At 33.5% G+C, this 16809-nt stretch overlaps 3 protein-coding genes across 7 annotated transcripts in view; 2 read left to right on the top strand and 1 right to left on the bottom strand.

The window, feature by feature from the left end:
- LOC129921111 (pre-mRNA splicing regulator USH1G) overlaps nucleotides 1–16809 on the bottom strand; it is a 522815-nt gene that overhangs the window by 89491 nt on the left and 416515 nt on the right. The gene's annotated exons all lie outside the window — the stretch shown is intronic.
- Nucleotides 225–1289, top strand: LOC129921131 (uncharacterized). Its single transcript, XM_056002819.1, has 4 exons — nucleotides 225–413; nucleotides 557–651; nucleotides 716–875; nucleotides 944–1289. Exons 1-4 carry the CDS (start codon nucleotides 272–274, stop codon nucleotides 1072–1074), a joined length of 528 nt encoding a protein of 175 aa, XP_055858794.1. The 5' UTR covers nucleotides 225–271; the 3' UTR covers nucleotides 1075–1289.
- Nucleotides 2249–3643, top strand: LOC129921134 (uncharacterized). Of its 2 annotated transcripts, none has more exons than XM_056002822.1 (5): nucleotides 2249–2435; nucleotides 2768–2942; nucleotides 3127–3221; nucleotides 3293–3452; nucleotides 3525–3643. In XM_056002822.1, the coding sequence occupies exons 2-5, from the start codon at nucleotides 2801–2803 to the stop codon at nucleotides 3620–3622; spliced, it is 495 nt and encodes a 164-aa protein (XP_055858797.1). In that variant the 5' UTR covers nucleotides 2249–2435; nucleotides 2768–2800; the 3' UTR covers nucleotides 3623–3643. The 2 variants fall into 2 exon arrangements, with proteins under 2 accessions (XP_055858797.1, XP_055858798.1); XM_056002823.1 differs by having other exon boundaries at nucleotides 2249–2710.

Raw genomic sequence — 16809 nt, 5'->3', positions numbered from 1 at the left:
AGTAGTTTTTTAAGATGTTTCTATTAACTGAACTGTTAAGCAGAAACAAAATATTTTTTTTTTTTTGTAAAACAAAACATGGTCATTATATGAAAAATATTTCAATTAGGTACATTATTAAAAGATACATTTTGTTGGCAATATTTTTTTTTTTTAATTATTTTCAAGCTAAATTCTTTCGATGGATATTTTGTCGGAACAGTTTAATTTTTACTCGCGTTTGAGATTACAAGTTGCATGTTTAATTTTTGTTTAATAATTCCAACTTAATATGAACACTTTATTTTGGATAATAAAGCTACCAATTGTTGGTATAGCTGTGGGCTTTTTAACATTTATTATAAGTTTTCTAAACCTCGTTCAAATTATTGACCACTTCAATAAACAAAAACATAGACTTCCTGGGTTCATATGTGAGTATGAAATTGTCATGAAAAAAGTTCAAAGTAATAAAGTCTAAAACTAATTTGCACTTTGATTAAAATTTATCAAAGTTCGAATTTTTGTTTTAGACATTCATGGCACTGACTCTTAATACATTTTTTTTTTTTTTCAGTTTTTACTGCAAACGAAAACATATTGAAATGGGAAATTGCCATTTATTCCATGTTTTTGATTTCGGGTCTTTTCCTTATAGTTGGTACCATCAAGGTTTGCATACTTACAAATTAAAATAAATCTCAAAAATAGTATTTTAATATATTTTAATTTTTAGAAAGTACATCAAATATTCTTACCATGGCTGATTTTAACAGCCTTTGGAATTCTATATGGAGTTGTTTGTACTTTATTCCAATTATTCTTTGTCATGGGTAGCTTTTACTTTTTTGGCAATAACTTTTTGATTGGTGCTATTGGTCTTATCTTCTTAATAAGTAAGAATTCGAAAAAAAATTTTTTTTCATTGAATTAATTTAAAAGTAAAATCTACTTTTTAATTCAGGTTTCTGTATTTATGTATGGATTGGAATTGTGCAATTATATTCCAATATTTATGAGGAAAAAGAAAATGAAACTGAAGTAGATCCAGAGAAGCTACAGCCTGATGAGAAAATGGCTGTAAAAAACTTATGAGATGCTAAACATTAATATGTAATTCTACATATTCTAACATCGGGAACAAAAAATAGAAAGTGGGTTGTACAACGAACCAGAGTTGTAAAAATATCAATTTAAAAACTATGCATTTGAAATTTAAAAAAATTAACATAATAAAAATGTTATTGCAACTGAAAAATATTTGAATTGAAAATAAAATGTTTGTTTTAAATTAAAATATTTCTTACAATTTTGACTGTATTAAAAAAAATTGAACGCACACATTTTGCATTGATTTTTTTTCAATGCATAAAATTATTTATTTGCTATAAATTTTTTTTAATGCAAAATATTTTTATTTACAATAAAAAAAAAAATTTTAATACAATTTTTTTTTTTTCAGTTGCAATAGATATTTTTTTAAATGCAAAGATTTTATAGTTGCAAGAAATATTTTTTTTATTTTAATGAAAAAGAAATGCATTAAAAAAAAACTGTTTTTTAAAATCAGGCATAAAATAAAACACAAAACGGGGAAATGATTTTTTTCGAAATTTTATATTTAAGTGTTGATCAATATTTTCGTTTTAAACTTATACAAAAACTTATTTTTTTTTAAATCACCTCTAATGAATTTTTAGTATTTTTACAATTTTTAAAACAAATTCTGTAATAATTTTGGGTTTTTTTACTAAATTTCTTATAAAATTTAATAAAAATATTTTTTTTTTAATAAATTTTTACGTAGTAAAGCAACTTTTACCCAGTCGTGTATTTTATATAAATGTATTTTGATTTTTCTCCTAGTTCCTAGATGCGTCAACCGACTTTTTTTTAAGGTGCGTATAAAAAAAAATAATTAAATCAATTCTTCAAAACGGGTGCAGGTATTTTTTGTTTGTAGATTTAAATTTAAATTTTTATTTTCTAAAATCAGTCTTTATTGACGAAATAATATGACATTATGCTCTTTGAAAATTTAATCAACTTTGAAAACTAGTTTCAGGCGTTCAAAGACGAAATTTATGTTTTTTTAAATATTTTTTATTTTTATTTTTCGTTACATTTTCTTTTAAAATTAATTAAAAATAATGAAAATATATTTAAACAAAAATAAAATGAAATTTACTGCCAATTTTCAAATATAACCGCCAAACTTATTTACCACAATGTGTGATGTCACAGAGCTTTTTTTCCTTTGCATTTTTTTTTTAGTTGATTTGCAATGTTGCAACGAAACAAAATAGAGAGGCGTCAGTTTGTCTTGGTCATTTAAATTGTTAGCAAATTTGTACTGGGATAATTTTTTTTTTCGGAAAATTCTTTATTTTTGACATGGATATTAATTTTACACTTGTGACGGTGACATCTGGCCATCTTGCAGTATTGTGAATAAGGTGTGACTTTAAAATAAAAATAATTAAAAAGTGTAAACAAATACAGAATACTTTAAAATAGAAGAGATGAAAGTAACCCAAAAATTAGCAATGATATCTATTTAGTTGCAATATGCACATTGCATTGTCCTTGAAGTTGAAGGTTATCATCTAACTCGTTTGTCATTATCTATGAACATCATTTTCAAAGAAAGTGAATGACTTTTTTCGTGATGTAATTAAATGAAATTTCGTGGGACACTGTGGCGAATACGTACTATTATACTAGTTATACTGTAGAAAAAATAGATGAAGAGTTTCTTTCTTATCAAATAAATAAGTTATATTTTCAGATCCAGTCTAGTCCAAAAAAAAAACTCATCAAAATGAAAACTATGTTTTGGATAATAAAGCTACCAATTGTTGGTATAGCTATGGGCTTTATAACTTTTATTATAAGTTTTCTAAACCTCGTTGAAATTATTGACCACTTCAATAAACAAAAACATAGACTTCCTGGGTTCATATGTGAGTATGAAATTGTCATGAAAAAAGTTGAAAGTAATAAAGTCCAAAACAAATTTGCACTTTGATTACAATTTATCAAAGCTCGAATTTTTGTTTTAAACTTAAATTCATGGCACCTGTAAAAGTTATTGATATTTTCAGACCAATCAAAGAATGAAATGACTTATAACAATTTTTCTTTCAGTTTTTACTGCAAACGAAAACATATTGAAATGGGAAATTGCTATTTATTCTATGTTTTTAATTTCGGGTCTTTTTCTTATAATTGGTACCATCAAGGTTTGCATACTTACAAATTAAAATAAATCTCAAAAATAATAATTTAATATATTTATTATTTTAATTTTTAGAAAATACATCAAATATTCTTACCATGGCTGATTTTAACAGCCTTTGGAATTCTATATGGAGTTGTTTGTACTATATTCCAATTATTCCTTGCCATGGGTAGCGTTTACTTTTTTGGCAATAACTTGTGGATTGGTGCTATTGGTCTAATTTTCTTAATAAGTAAGATTTCAAAAAAAAAAAAACAATTTTTCATTGAATTTATTTAGAAGTAAATCCTACTTTTTAATTTAGGTTTCTGTATTTATGTATGGATTGGAATTGTGCAATTATATTCCAACATTTATGAGGAAAAAGAAAGTGAAACTGAAGTAGATCCAGAGAAGCTATAGCCTGCTGAGAAAATGCCTGTACGTCTTCAACTTGTAAAAATATCTATTTAACAACAATACATTTAAAATTAAAAAAAAAAAAATATTTATTGCAACTGAAAAAAATTTGCATTAGAAAAAATGTTATTGCAAATAAAAAAATTGCATTAAAAAAATTTTATTGAAACTGAAAAATATTATAAAATTTGTATTCCAAATAAAGAAATTTTGCAATAAAAAAACAATTACCTATTTTATTTATTTTATTACAAATAAAAAATGTTCCGCATTAAAAAAAAAATTCAATGCAAAATGTGCGCATTAAAAGATATTTTTTTAATATTCGGCGAATTGTTTATGTAAGGCCAAATAGTGAAAATTGTAAGAAATTGTACGAATATTATAAAATAACAAATATTTAATCCACACATTTTGCATTGATTTATTTCAATGCAGACAATTTTTTTAAATGCAAAATATTTTTATTTGCAATAAAATTTTTTTGAATGCAAATTTTTTTTCATATAGAGTATTTTTTTAATTCAAAATTTTTTTTAAATTAGTAACGGAAAAGAGGAAAAAATGCATTAAAAAATGATTTTATAAGACTACAAATAAAATATAACACAAAAGCGGGGTAGTAATTTTTTATGTTGATCAATATTTTCTGTTCAACAACTTTTTTTTTTTTTTTTTGATTTTTAATATTTTTGTAATTTTAAAAACAAATTTTGTAATAGTTTTTGTGTTTTTACTAACTTTCTTATAAAATTTAAATAAATTTTTGCATGTTAAAGTTTAATTTTCTGAGCAGTTTTTACCTAAGATCAAGTATGTGCGACCCAGTGGGGCATTTTATAAATTTTGATTTTTCTCCTAGTTCCTAGATGCCTCAACCGTCTTTTTTGTAACAGTGCGTATAACCAACATTTTGGAAAAAAATTTGGATTAAAAGAAATGAAAAGGTTTTTTTTAATGATTTCTTCGAAAACGGGTGAAGGTTTCAAAAAAAAAAAGAAATTTTTTTGTAGATTTGAATTGTGATTTTCATTTTGTAAAATCAGTCTTTTAAGACGAAATAATAAATGATATACATTTTTGGAAATTTAATCAATTTTAAAGACTAGTTTCAGGCGTCGAAAGAACGAAATATATATATATTTTTTTAAATATTTTTTTGTTTGCATTTTTGTTTTAGGTATTTTTCGTTACAATTTTGTTAAACATTTAAATAAACAATTTTTTCGTATGTTTCCATACTTTGCAGTGACTGCTTTTTGTTTCGTCAATTCCATTATAATCTTTGAACAACAACAACATCTTGAAGGTGCTACCACCAAGTGTTTTATGGCTAGAGTTACAGTACTGTTTCACGGATGCCAATCCGATCATCAGACTCCTTTTATTCCATTTTTGTGTGTGGTGCTTGGTCTAGTAATTTTTTCATTTGATTTGAAAAACTTTTTCCGTCACACTTGAGTATTGAACCTAGACCAAGCGAGTTCAGAAGCCAGTACACTACGCACTGCGCTACCTCACCCACGTGATTAGCCTCACCCAATTGCAGGTTTTCTTAGTTTATCAACATGCAAATGAATAGACTTAGCATTTTTACTAGCTCCTTCAAGTATGATTGTTGTTGTTCGGCTCTTTCATGTTTTTTTCCATAGTCTTAAGCATAGCAACAATTCGTTTGCATATACGAAAGTAGGAAAGTGATTAGAAAGATGTTAGGCGCGGGCCCTGATTATTTTTCATCATATTAAGTTTACAATTTTTTCGTATGTTTCCATACTTTGCAGTGACTGCTTTTTGTTCCGTCAATTCCATTATAATCTTTGAACAACAACAACATCTTGAAGTATGGAAACATACGAAAAAAAAAAATTGTAAACTTAATATGATGAAAAATAATCAGGGCCCGCGCCTAACATCTTTCTAATCACTTTCCTACTTTCGTATATGCAAACGAATTGTTGCTATGCTTAAGACTATGGAGAAAAACATGAAAGAGCCGAACAACAACAATCATACTTGAAGGAGCTAGTAAAAATGCTAAGTCTATTCATTTGCATGTTGATAAACTAAGAAAACCTGCAATTGGGTGAGGCTAATCACGTGGGTGAGGTAGCGCAGTGCGTAGTGTACTGGCTTCTGAACTCGCTTGGTCTAGGTTCAATACTCAAGTGTGACGGAAAAAGTTTTTCAAATCAAATGAAAAAATTACTAGACCAAGCACCACACACAAAAATGGAATAAAAGGAGTCTGATGATCGGATTGGCATCCGTGAAACAGTACTGTAACTCTAGCCATAAAACACTTGGTGGTAGCACCTTCAAGATGTTGTTGTTGTTCAAAGATTTAAATAAACAATTTAAGAATACCTACAAACAATTTTAATTATTACAGCAAGTCCATGCGACCCAGTCGTGCTTCTTATTATTTTGTTGACAACAAAACAACGACACACATAGGGGTATTCTCAAATATCCCCCCAAAAGCCAAACATTAAAAAGTTTCTCAAAAACAAGTTCCTCTCTTAAAATTTCTATTGAAATTAGTCGCAAATATTGCATCGTATTCAGCAGATGCGTCTCCTTTGGTACATCATAGCTAGTGTATGGCCAATAGAGTCAAAAAGGTAAGAATTTTGATTAATATTAAAAACAAATTATTTACTGCACACATTTTGCATTGAATTTTTTTTTTCAATGCAGAAAATTTATTATTTGCAATAACATTTTTTTAATGCAAAATATTTTTTGTTTTTCTATAAAATATTTTTCTTTTTTAATACCTAGAATAATTGCAAAAAAAAATAGTTTTTTTTTTCATTGCAAATGCATTTTTAATTGATGTTTTTATAATGCTCACTCACGAGCAGCAGCAGAACTAAAAAATGTCGTAACAAGTTGTTTTATTTGAAATAAGAGCTTTTAGAGATAAAAAGAGTGTGTGAAAAAGAGTCAATATATTTTGAATGAGTTTAAAATTTCCCGCCTTTTTTGGCTATCTCTTTCTAAACATAATGCGTAAGAGAGAAAGCAATAGAAAAACATTCTTAAAAACATCAAAATAAGTTGTGTCTTTTCACAATACAAACAATTTTGTTTTTGTTCTATTCCTTTTTATTCAAAAACAAATAAGCAAATCACAACAATATTTTTTAGGACATTTTCATGATGCGTTTTATCGATGATATCATCGTTGTTCGATGCTGTTTCGAATTGCGACATTAATTCACGAGTAAAAGCTTAAGATATTTATTGTTTCTATACAGATTTTTTCGTTCAGGTACAATTGGGAACGTATTTATTGAAACTTACACATTTAGCTGCCAATTTTCAAATATAACCGCCAAACATATTTACCACAATGTGTAATATCAAAGAGCTTTTTTTCCTTTCCTTTTTTTTTTAGTTGATTTACAATGTTGCAACAAGATGAAAAAGAAAGGCGTCATTTTGTCTTGGTCATTTAAATCGTTAGCAAATTTCTACTGGGATTATTTTTTTTTCGAAAAATTGTTTATTTTTGACATGGATATTAATTTCACACATGTGACGATCACATCTGATCATCTTGCAGTATTGTGAATAAGGAGTAGTTTTAAAATAAAAATAATTAAAAAGTGAAAGTAATATAGAATACTTTAAAATAAAAGAGATGAAAGTAACTCAAAAATTAGCAATGATACCTATTTAGTTGCTATATGCACATTGCATTGTCCTTGAAGGTGAAGGATATAGCTTGGAGGCGCATATAACTCGTTTGTTATTATCTATGAACTTCATTTTCAAAGAAAGTGAATGACTTTTTTCATGATGAAATTAAATGAAATTTCGTGGGACACTGTGGCGTATACGTACTATTATTCTAGTTTTATTGTTTTTATTATTTTTTATTGAGTATTTTAACTATTAACTAATTAACTTTCAGCGGTAGAAAGGATAGATGAGGAGTTTACTTATCAAATAAATATAGAACACTTTAAAAATTGTAATGATGCATCCTGCAATGCATTACATTTAACCTCTACAACAACAAACTACTCCCAAAACAAATCATCACCAGCCAACTAAGCAACTACCTACCTCCCAGCATCAGCATCACCAGCCGCCGACGCATGCGACATACATACCTTCATTACCAACCAGCAACAACAACAACCCCAAACGCATCACCGCTCCCATGTACCTAGCCAAGCATATCCATCCACATCACTGATAGCAAATTATGATAACACCCACGCAATCGTTCAATGTGCAGTGGTGAATTTAAAACACGAAGAAGACACAAAAAGAGAAACTACAAAAATCTAATGTTCTTCGTGTGGTAAACTGGTACATCACGCACTGATGGCAGAACGAATACCGCACAAAGAAGAAAAGGTAAAAATATGAAATTATCATGTGTGGTGAAAAACACAAAAGCACGATAAGCCTGTGGTCAAGAGTTTATACTAAAGCCAAATATGCGTAGCCCGCTACCCGTAACCCCGCCGTGTACCATAACACACGAAATACACATATTCTATGAGCACCTGATAAAATAGAAACATTATGTGCAATACAGGGTGCCCTATATATATATAAAACATGTTATAAATTTACATAACAGTTTATATTTTATATAAAGTTGGTACGGTAAATATTAACATATAAGACTATATCAAAATGGAATTCATATGATATTTTATCGTTTGTGTGCTTATAATTCACACCCACTTTGTGCCAGATATATTGATAAGAAGGCACCTAAGGGCCAGCAAAAAGCAGGTTGAGAGTGTTTAACTTAAAGCCTCAATACCATACGGATACCGAAGATTTCCCCCCACCAGCGGTAAGGGATCTAAAGTTTATGTATAGCCGGTACCATACCGTAGATAAACCGATTTACAGTCGTTGAAATCCAGAGGAAACTCTGTGAACAACCGGTTAAAAACCGTTGAAAAGCTAAGGGAAACCTTATAGCTAAACCGATTAACAGTCGTTGAAATCCAGAGGAAACTCTGTGAGCAACCGGTTCACAACCATTGAAAAGCTAAGGGAAACCTTAAAGCTAAACCGATTAAAAATCGTTGAAATCCAGAGGAAACTCTGTGAGCAACCGGTTTACAACCGTTGAAAAGCTAAGGGAAACCTTAAAGCTAAGCCGATTAAAAATCGTTGAAATCCAGATTAAACTCTGTGAGCAACCGGTTTACAACCGTTGAAAAGCTAAGGGAAACCTTACAGCTAAACCGATTAAGAGTCGTTGAAGAACCGGTTAGAAACCGTTGAACAACCAGAGGTCACTCTGTTGAAAACTGGTTAGAACCCAGCATTGCGTTACACGCGAAACCAGGGAAGAAGGACCGCCAAGAGCAGAGACCAGAGTTGCCGCATTCAGCAAAACACCAGAGTTACCGCCGTAAAAATAAAATAGTGTTTATTATTAAGTTTTATGAATAAATAAAGGATTAAAAATAATAAATGATCTTTTAATATGTCAAGGTTCAGTACCTCCCTTGGTTGACCCTGGACCCGACGAGCATACCTCAGCTATAAAATCCAAGGTACATCACAAATTGGCGCCCGAGCAGGGACCATAAGGTCTTTACCGGAAAATCCTAAGGAAAGTAAATGGACCAGTAACACCAGAACCGAAACCGAAAATTACCAGAACCCGATAAACCAGAAAGCCGATACACCTGAAATCCGATATACCAGAACCGAAATTACCTGAAGCCCGATACACCAGGAATCCGATAAACCAGAAAGCCGATACACCAGAAAGCCGATACACCAGAAATCCGATATACCAGAACCGAAATTACCTGAAAACCCGATACACCAGGAATCCTCTATACCAGAACCGGAACCGAGAATACCTGAACCCGAATCTATAATACTTGAAATCACTAACCGAAGCGTACTCACCGATACCGTAAAACAGAACAACATCGATACCAAAAAAAAAACTCAAAATGACTGAACCCGAAGTACAAGATAATTTACTTCCTAGTATAGGAGCTATTTACCTCTTATCAAAGAAGGAGCTCATCGAGCGAATGAGTAAATTAAACATCAATACTGAAGGGACAGTAAATGTACTCCGTAGTAAGTTTAGCACTTACATGAAAGAAGCCCGACTTCGTAAATCAGCCGAAAACTTGTTTGAAGATTTGGAAAGAGTCTTGGAAACGAAAGGTGATGAAGAAGAAAAACGAAGCAGTCCCGAGAGCGAAAATGATGGAAGCAAAGGCGTTGTAGCAAATCACCCACCGATTAACGAGTTCGACAGTCTTACCCGAGAACCAGGAGTTAGAGATTGGTACTACCCAGTTCCAAATTATGCTCCGCCGATGTTTTCTGCTAATGCTGCTACTTTCACCCAACCTCCTGCAGACGTTGAGAGGCTAAGGGGCGAAGCACCCCACATGTTTTTTCAAGACCCACAGTATGTCGTGAAGTCGATGTCATGAACACTGTACGTAAATGGGGATTAAGATATGATGGGTCAGGCAGCGCACGCGAATTTATTGAACGATTAATCGAACTTAACGAAAGCTATAAAATTCGTAATAACGAAATTTTGAAAGCCCTTTCCGAAATATTTAAGGGACCCGCCCTTGAATGGTTTCGAATAAATCGAACAGCTTTTGTCTCGTGGGATGAATTCCAAAAAGCTTTCCTAACCTATTTCCTTCCAACAAGGTTTATAAATAAACTGGAAGATGAAATAGCTAGGAAAAGTCAAGGCCCTAGAGAGAAAGCTAAAGATTTTATAAGATCGTATCAATATCTTGTGCATCAACATCCCAACATGCGTTTAAAAGACCATGTCCAATGCCGTCTTTACCATAAGGGCACACGGGGCACGTGCCCAGGGCCCCCATTCTCAAGGGGGCCCCGAAGGAACGAAAATTTCTCTCACTTATTTATTCTCAAAACATTTTTGTCGGGCAAATTATGTGGCGTTGTATGCGGACAAAATTTTAAATCCAAATGACCAAACCCAAATTCAATTTTCAAAAAAACAAGAAAAATATCTTTTTTTTTCCACTATAGGTAAGATTATTTATTATTTATTAATAAAAACAATGATTTCTCTTCCATTATCTTTATCCTTAAATAATAATTTCGTTTGAAGTTTGCAAAATTGTCAAATTTGTAGTGTGTGTTAAAATCAGTGTAAAAATATGTGTAGATTCGTATTAAAAGAGGAAAATAGAATCAATTCGTCGGCAAAAGAACATCAATACTTTTGACGTTGGAAAACGTTTAAGAAAAACTATTGCCGGCTCGTCGACGGTACATCAATGTTTTGGTTCAATGGAAAACGCCATGGTACAATGGTTGGCACCCCCACATTTTTTTTTAATTTGAATTGCGAATTGCTCTCGTATTTAAAGATTGAAACATAAAATTCATTAAAAAGTTAACTTTAAAAAAAAAATCATTTTTTTTTAAATCAAAAAATAATTTTTTTTTAAGTTATCTTAATTTTAATATCAGTTTAAACCTTTTTATGTAAAAATTTTCATTTAAATCGGTTGTGTCGTTTACGTTAAGAAACCGGTTCTATGGCAAGTAGGTAGGTACCGTCAAAAAAAAAAAAAAAAATTGTACTAATTTTACTTTCCCAAAGGCCCCCAAATTGTTGTGTGCCCAAGGGCCTCAGGATAGTTAAAGACGGCCCTGACCATGTCGACAAAATATATGATCGTTTACGTCCAGAATATCATTTGTATATTCGGCGTAAAGATTTTGAGACTCTTGAAGAACTTTCAGGTCTGGCGGAAGAATATGAGTATATTCGTAACGAAAACAAGGTCAGCAACCCTGCTAAAGCACCAGAAAAACCGATAGTCGCCTCGCGAAATTTTAGAGAGACAGCTTCGTCGCCTGACCAATATGACCGCAGAACTCATTGCTGGAACTGCAAGCAGCGAGGACACAGCAAAACTAATTGTCGACGACCATTCCGCATGTTTTGTTCTTATTGTGGAGAAGATGGCCGATTAACAAAAGATTGCTCTTGTCACCAGCAAAACCCTCAAGCCTCAATAATGGAAAAGAATCCGGTAAATATTGTATTGAATGACTCGAATAACAAAAACTCACAAGAAAATGTCCATAACAGGCCGATTGCCATGGAGCTTATTCCGATAGAGGTACAAACTAGTGTCGATCAGACACCCCACACCATAAATCAGAATCACAACAATTCCGAGTCCCGCCCATCAAAGGACATAGCCCAAAATAATGAAATGGAAAACCAAAGCAATCAGAAAATTGAAAATCCACCACATCCACTCGAATGTTTAAACGAAGAACCAGAAAACATCAATCCAACAACCAGCGCAAAATCAGTAACCCCATGGACTGACCCGCGATGTTTCGTAAAAATAAAAATAAATCAGCAAACTATTACCGCCTTAATAGACACAGGTGCCACACAAACCTTTATAGATACAAACACCAGACAGCTTCTCCGAAAACTTAAAACTCCGGTCAGATTCCGGAAAGGCGAAATACATTTAGCCAATGGCAAGCCAGTAGCTATTAAAGAACACTATGATGTTTCACTTAAATTAGCCGACCAGGAAATAAAAGTAGAAGTTACATATTTAAAGGAACTAACCCATGCTATCATAATAGGGATGGACGTTCTTCGGAAACTTAACTTCTCAATGAAAATAAATAATTGTGAACTCGCACTAGAATCTAATAATGTATCTGAGCAACTTCAACAGCTTTGTTCTGTTAGAGGAACCCCTCTTACTACCGAACAAGAGAGAAAATTAGCCGAACTATTAGATCGTGAAATTCCAAAATTTGAGGAACTACCTAAAATAACTAATGCTGCCACTCACCGTATTCGATTAAAAACCGACCAGCCTTTCAAACAGCGCTACTATCCCCGAAACCCAGCAATGCAAAAGATTATCGATGAAGAAATAGATAATCTTCTAAAAGATGATAAAATCGAACCTTCAAAAAGTCCATACAGTTCACCGATTGTACTAGTAAAAAAGAAAAACGGAACATGGAGAACCTGCGTTGACTATCGACAGTTGAAAGAAGTATCACTGATGGATGCTTACCCTTTACCCCAAATTTTAGCTATACTCGACAAACTCAGGCAAGCAAACTACATCTCCACGATTGACCTTAAACAAGGTTATTGGCAAATCCCACTAGAAATAGAATCCCGCCCAGCTACTGCTTTCACTGTACCAGGTCGTGGACTATATCAATGGAAAGTACTGCCATGTGGTTTAAGCTCAGCCCCAGCAACATTCCAAAGAATGTTAGATAACATTTTAGGACCAGATATGGATCCGCATGCTTTTGCGTATCTCGATGATATTATTATCATAAGCAAAACCTTCGACGAACATCTTGAGCATCTTCAAGAAGTTTTAAAAAGGCTTCAACAAGCGCACCTACGCATCAACCAAGAGAAGAGTGAATTTTGTAAAAAGGAACTCAGATACTTAGGACACGTCGTCAGTGATCAAGGCATCAAAACAGATCCAGAAAAAGTAAGTGCCGTTAAAAATTTAAATGCGCCAAGGAATGTGCGTGAACTACGTCGCGTACTTGGCATTGCCTCATGGTACCGAAGATTTATTAAAGATTTTTCAATAATAGCCACACCTCTAACGAAATTGTTAAAGAAAAATCAAAAATGGATATGGGAAACAGAACAAGAAAATTCTTTTTCCGAATTAAAAACCAAATTAACCGAAGCTCCAGTATTAATGTGTCCTGACTTTTCATTACCGTTCACTCTGCAGACAGACGCTAGTAACTACGGTCTGGGAGTCGTTCTTTCACAGAACACAGAGGGACGAGAAAGAGTAATCGCTTACGCCAGCCGCACACTTACCGATTTAGAAAAGAAATATGCTACAACCGAAAAAGAATGCCTAGCCATCTTATGGGGCATTAGGAAAATGAGGCCTTATTTAGAAGGTTACCATTTCACAGTAATCACCGACCACCATTCATTAAAATGGCTTCATTGTCTCGAAAATCCATCTGGAAGATTAGCTCGTTGGGCTTTAGAACTTCAGCAATACGATTTTGAAATACAGTACCGTAAAGGAGCTATGAATGTTGTCGCCGATACTTTATCCCGTGATCCATTACCGATACCATACGGAGAAATCCTAGCCATAATGGAAGACATAGGTGATTGGGTAGAAAAGAAGATCTATCAAGTAAAAGAAAATCCAGCAAAATACCCTGATTACCAGTTACGAGAAGGTTCTCTCTTCAGAAAATTTCCAGCGCATCCTTTAGCCGATAAAAGTTTTGAATGGAAATTATGCATTCCATTAAAAGATCGAACAAAAGTTTTATCTGAAAATCATGATGTAGTTACCGCCGGACACCTAGGAGTAGCCAAAACAGCTGCACGAATAATGGAAAAATACCATTGGCCCGGAATGTTTCGTGACATAGCAAAATATGTACAACAATGTAAACTTTGTAACGAATACAAGGTATCCCAGCAAAAACCAAGTGGGTTAATGTACTCCAATATTGCTGACATCCCATGGGATACAGTTTGTGCTGATTTTGTTGGTCCTTTACCAAGATCAATGAAAGGAAATACCATGATGTTAGTAATTGTAGATAAATTTACTAAATGGGTAACCGCCGTACCCTTAAGAGCTGCAAGTACAGCTTCACTGATTAAAACCCTCCGAGAAAAGATCCTCTTTCAGTTCGGAATACCAAGAGTATTTTTGTCAGATAATGGTGCACAATTCACCAGTAACCAATTTAAAAACTTCTTAGACGAGCTCGGTATTCAACAAATTTTTACAGCACCCTATACACCGCAAGAAAATCCAACCGAACGTGTAAATAGAGTTATAAAAACCATGATAGCACAATACGTGCAAGGGAATCATAGATTCTGGGATGAATATTTGCCCGAATTAACATTCGCCATTAACACCAGCAAGCATTCCTCGACCGGATTCACCCCCGCATACCTCAATTTTGGAAAAGAACTTAAAAGACCGAAAGAACCCATTACTACCCTACCACCCACACAAATAATAACAGAAGACATATCAATTAGAAATGAGAGAATGCAAGCACTATATCAACTAGTCGCAGACAACCTGAAAAGAGCAGCCGAGACGCAAGGGAAGTACTACAACCTACGAAGAAGAGCATGGCGTCCCTGTATTGGAGAATATGTGTACAAGCGAAAAAAAGTACTATCCTCTGCAGCAAACCAATTCACCGAAAAATTAGCTCCAAAATACGAAGGTCCATATGAGGTAATAAGGCTAGAATCGCCTGTTATCACCGTTTTGCGAAAAGTTGGAATAGACGGGAGAAGGGCACAATTGGTACGTGCTCACGTGAGGGACCTGAAAGGGTATAAAAGGAACGATGAGATTGACATATCAATCATTAATAGTTCAGAGGTTATCAGCATGGCAGCCCCCAACCCATTTGTGCGCAAACAGACAACTCCAAACAAACCAGGAACCAGCGGAGCCACCACCAGCCGAAGAATAATCCAGCTACCAGACGACCAGGCGCACATAAAGTTGCCAACCCGCCGAAACTTGAAAACCGCCGATAACGCCAGCCGAACTTCACCACTTAGGCCAATCAAGGCAAAGGTAACTTCGGTGGTGGTAATTCCGGCGTTACCACTAACCACAACAAAACAAAGACGGCGAGTAGCCGTCCAGCCTCCCGCACCTTCATCAACAGGGGTACAGGTAAAGGGTAGTCAACACCCAGTACCAAACAATACGCCGCCACCAAGGCAACAGCAGCAGCTGCTGGCAGTCGAAGCTGCCATGATGCAACAAAGAAAGAGAGAAAGTAGAAGAACAATGCCAGACGATCCATTTGCCGGGATAATAATAACGAGCCACCGTTTTTATAAGGCGTCCCATAAACGGCAACGTCTTGTTTTCCGGAGGAAGTGGGGCCAAGTCGTCGCACACGTTAGGAAGCCGGGAGTGGCAATCCTAACTTGCGCCGAAAAGCGTCGAATGGTGACGTACTGCCCTGTGCCACCACAGGATTAAAAAAAAAAAAAAAAAAAAAAAAAAAAAAAAATATGTAAATATGTAAATACAACCTGAATTTCTAATAAATAAAAAACATAAACCTGAATTTTAAATAAATAAAAAAAAATAATAAAATAAATAAAAAAAAAATGAAGTAAAGAAATTAAACAGCTTTTATTTAAAAGAATTTTTTTTATTTGGAAAAAAAAATATACATATATGAACAAGTACATAAGACCGCGTTGAACCTTTTCTCTTCTTCTCTACAAAATTACCAAAAAAAAAAAAAAAAAAAAAGACCTGTTTACCATAGTAGTCTCAAGACGAGAAGGTTCTCGTCTCCGAAGTGAGAGGGGGATGTAATGATGCATCCTGCAATGCATTACATTTAACCTCTACAACAACAAACTACTCCCAAAACAAATCATCACCAGCCAACTAAGCAACTACCTACCTCCCAGCATCAGCATCACCAGCCGCCGACGCATGCGACATACATACCTTCATTACCAACCAGCAACAACAACAACCCCAAACGCATCACCGCTCCCATGTACCTAGCCAAGCATATCCATCCACATCACTGATAGCAAATTATGATAACACCCACGCAATCGTTCAATGTGCAGTGGTGAATTTAAAACACGAAGAAGACACAAAAAGAGAAACTACAAAAATCTAATGTTCTTCGTGTGGTAAACTGGTACATCACGCACTGATGGCAGAACGAATACCGCACAAAGAAGAAAAGGTAAAAATATGAAATTATCATGTGTGGTGAAAAACACAAAAGCACGATAAGCCTGTGGTCAAGAGTTTATACTAAAGCCAAATATGCGTAGCCCGCTACCCGTAACCCCGCCGTGTACCATAACACACGAAATACACATATTCTATGAGCACCTGATAAAATAGAAACATTATGTGCAATACAGGGTGCCCTATATATATATAAAACATGTTATAAATTTACATAACAGTTTATATTTTATATAAAGTTGGTACGGTAAATATTAACATATAAGACTATATCAAAATGGAATTCATATGATATTTTATCGTTTGTGTGCTTATAATTCACACCCACTTTGTGCCAGATATATTGATAAGAAGGCACCTAAGGGCCAGCAAAAAGCAGGTTGAGAGTGTTTAACTTAAAGCCTCAAT

Source organism: Episyrphus balteatus, chromosome 1 (assembly GCF_945859705.1).
Source record: "Episyrphus balteatus chromosome 1, idEpiBalt1.1, whole genome shotgun sequence".
Classification (NCBI taxonomy): Eukaryota; Metazoa; Arthropoda; class Insecta; order Diptera; family Syrphidae; genus Episyrphus; species Episyrphus balteatus.
The sequence above is the reverse complement of the archived record's forward strand: the minus strand, read 5'-3'. Positions and strand labels throughout refer to the sequence as shown.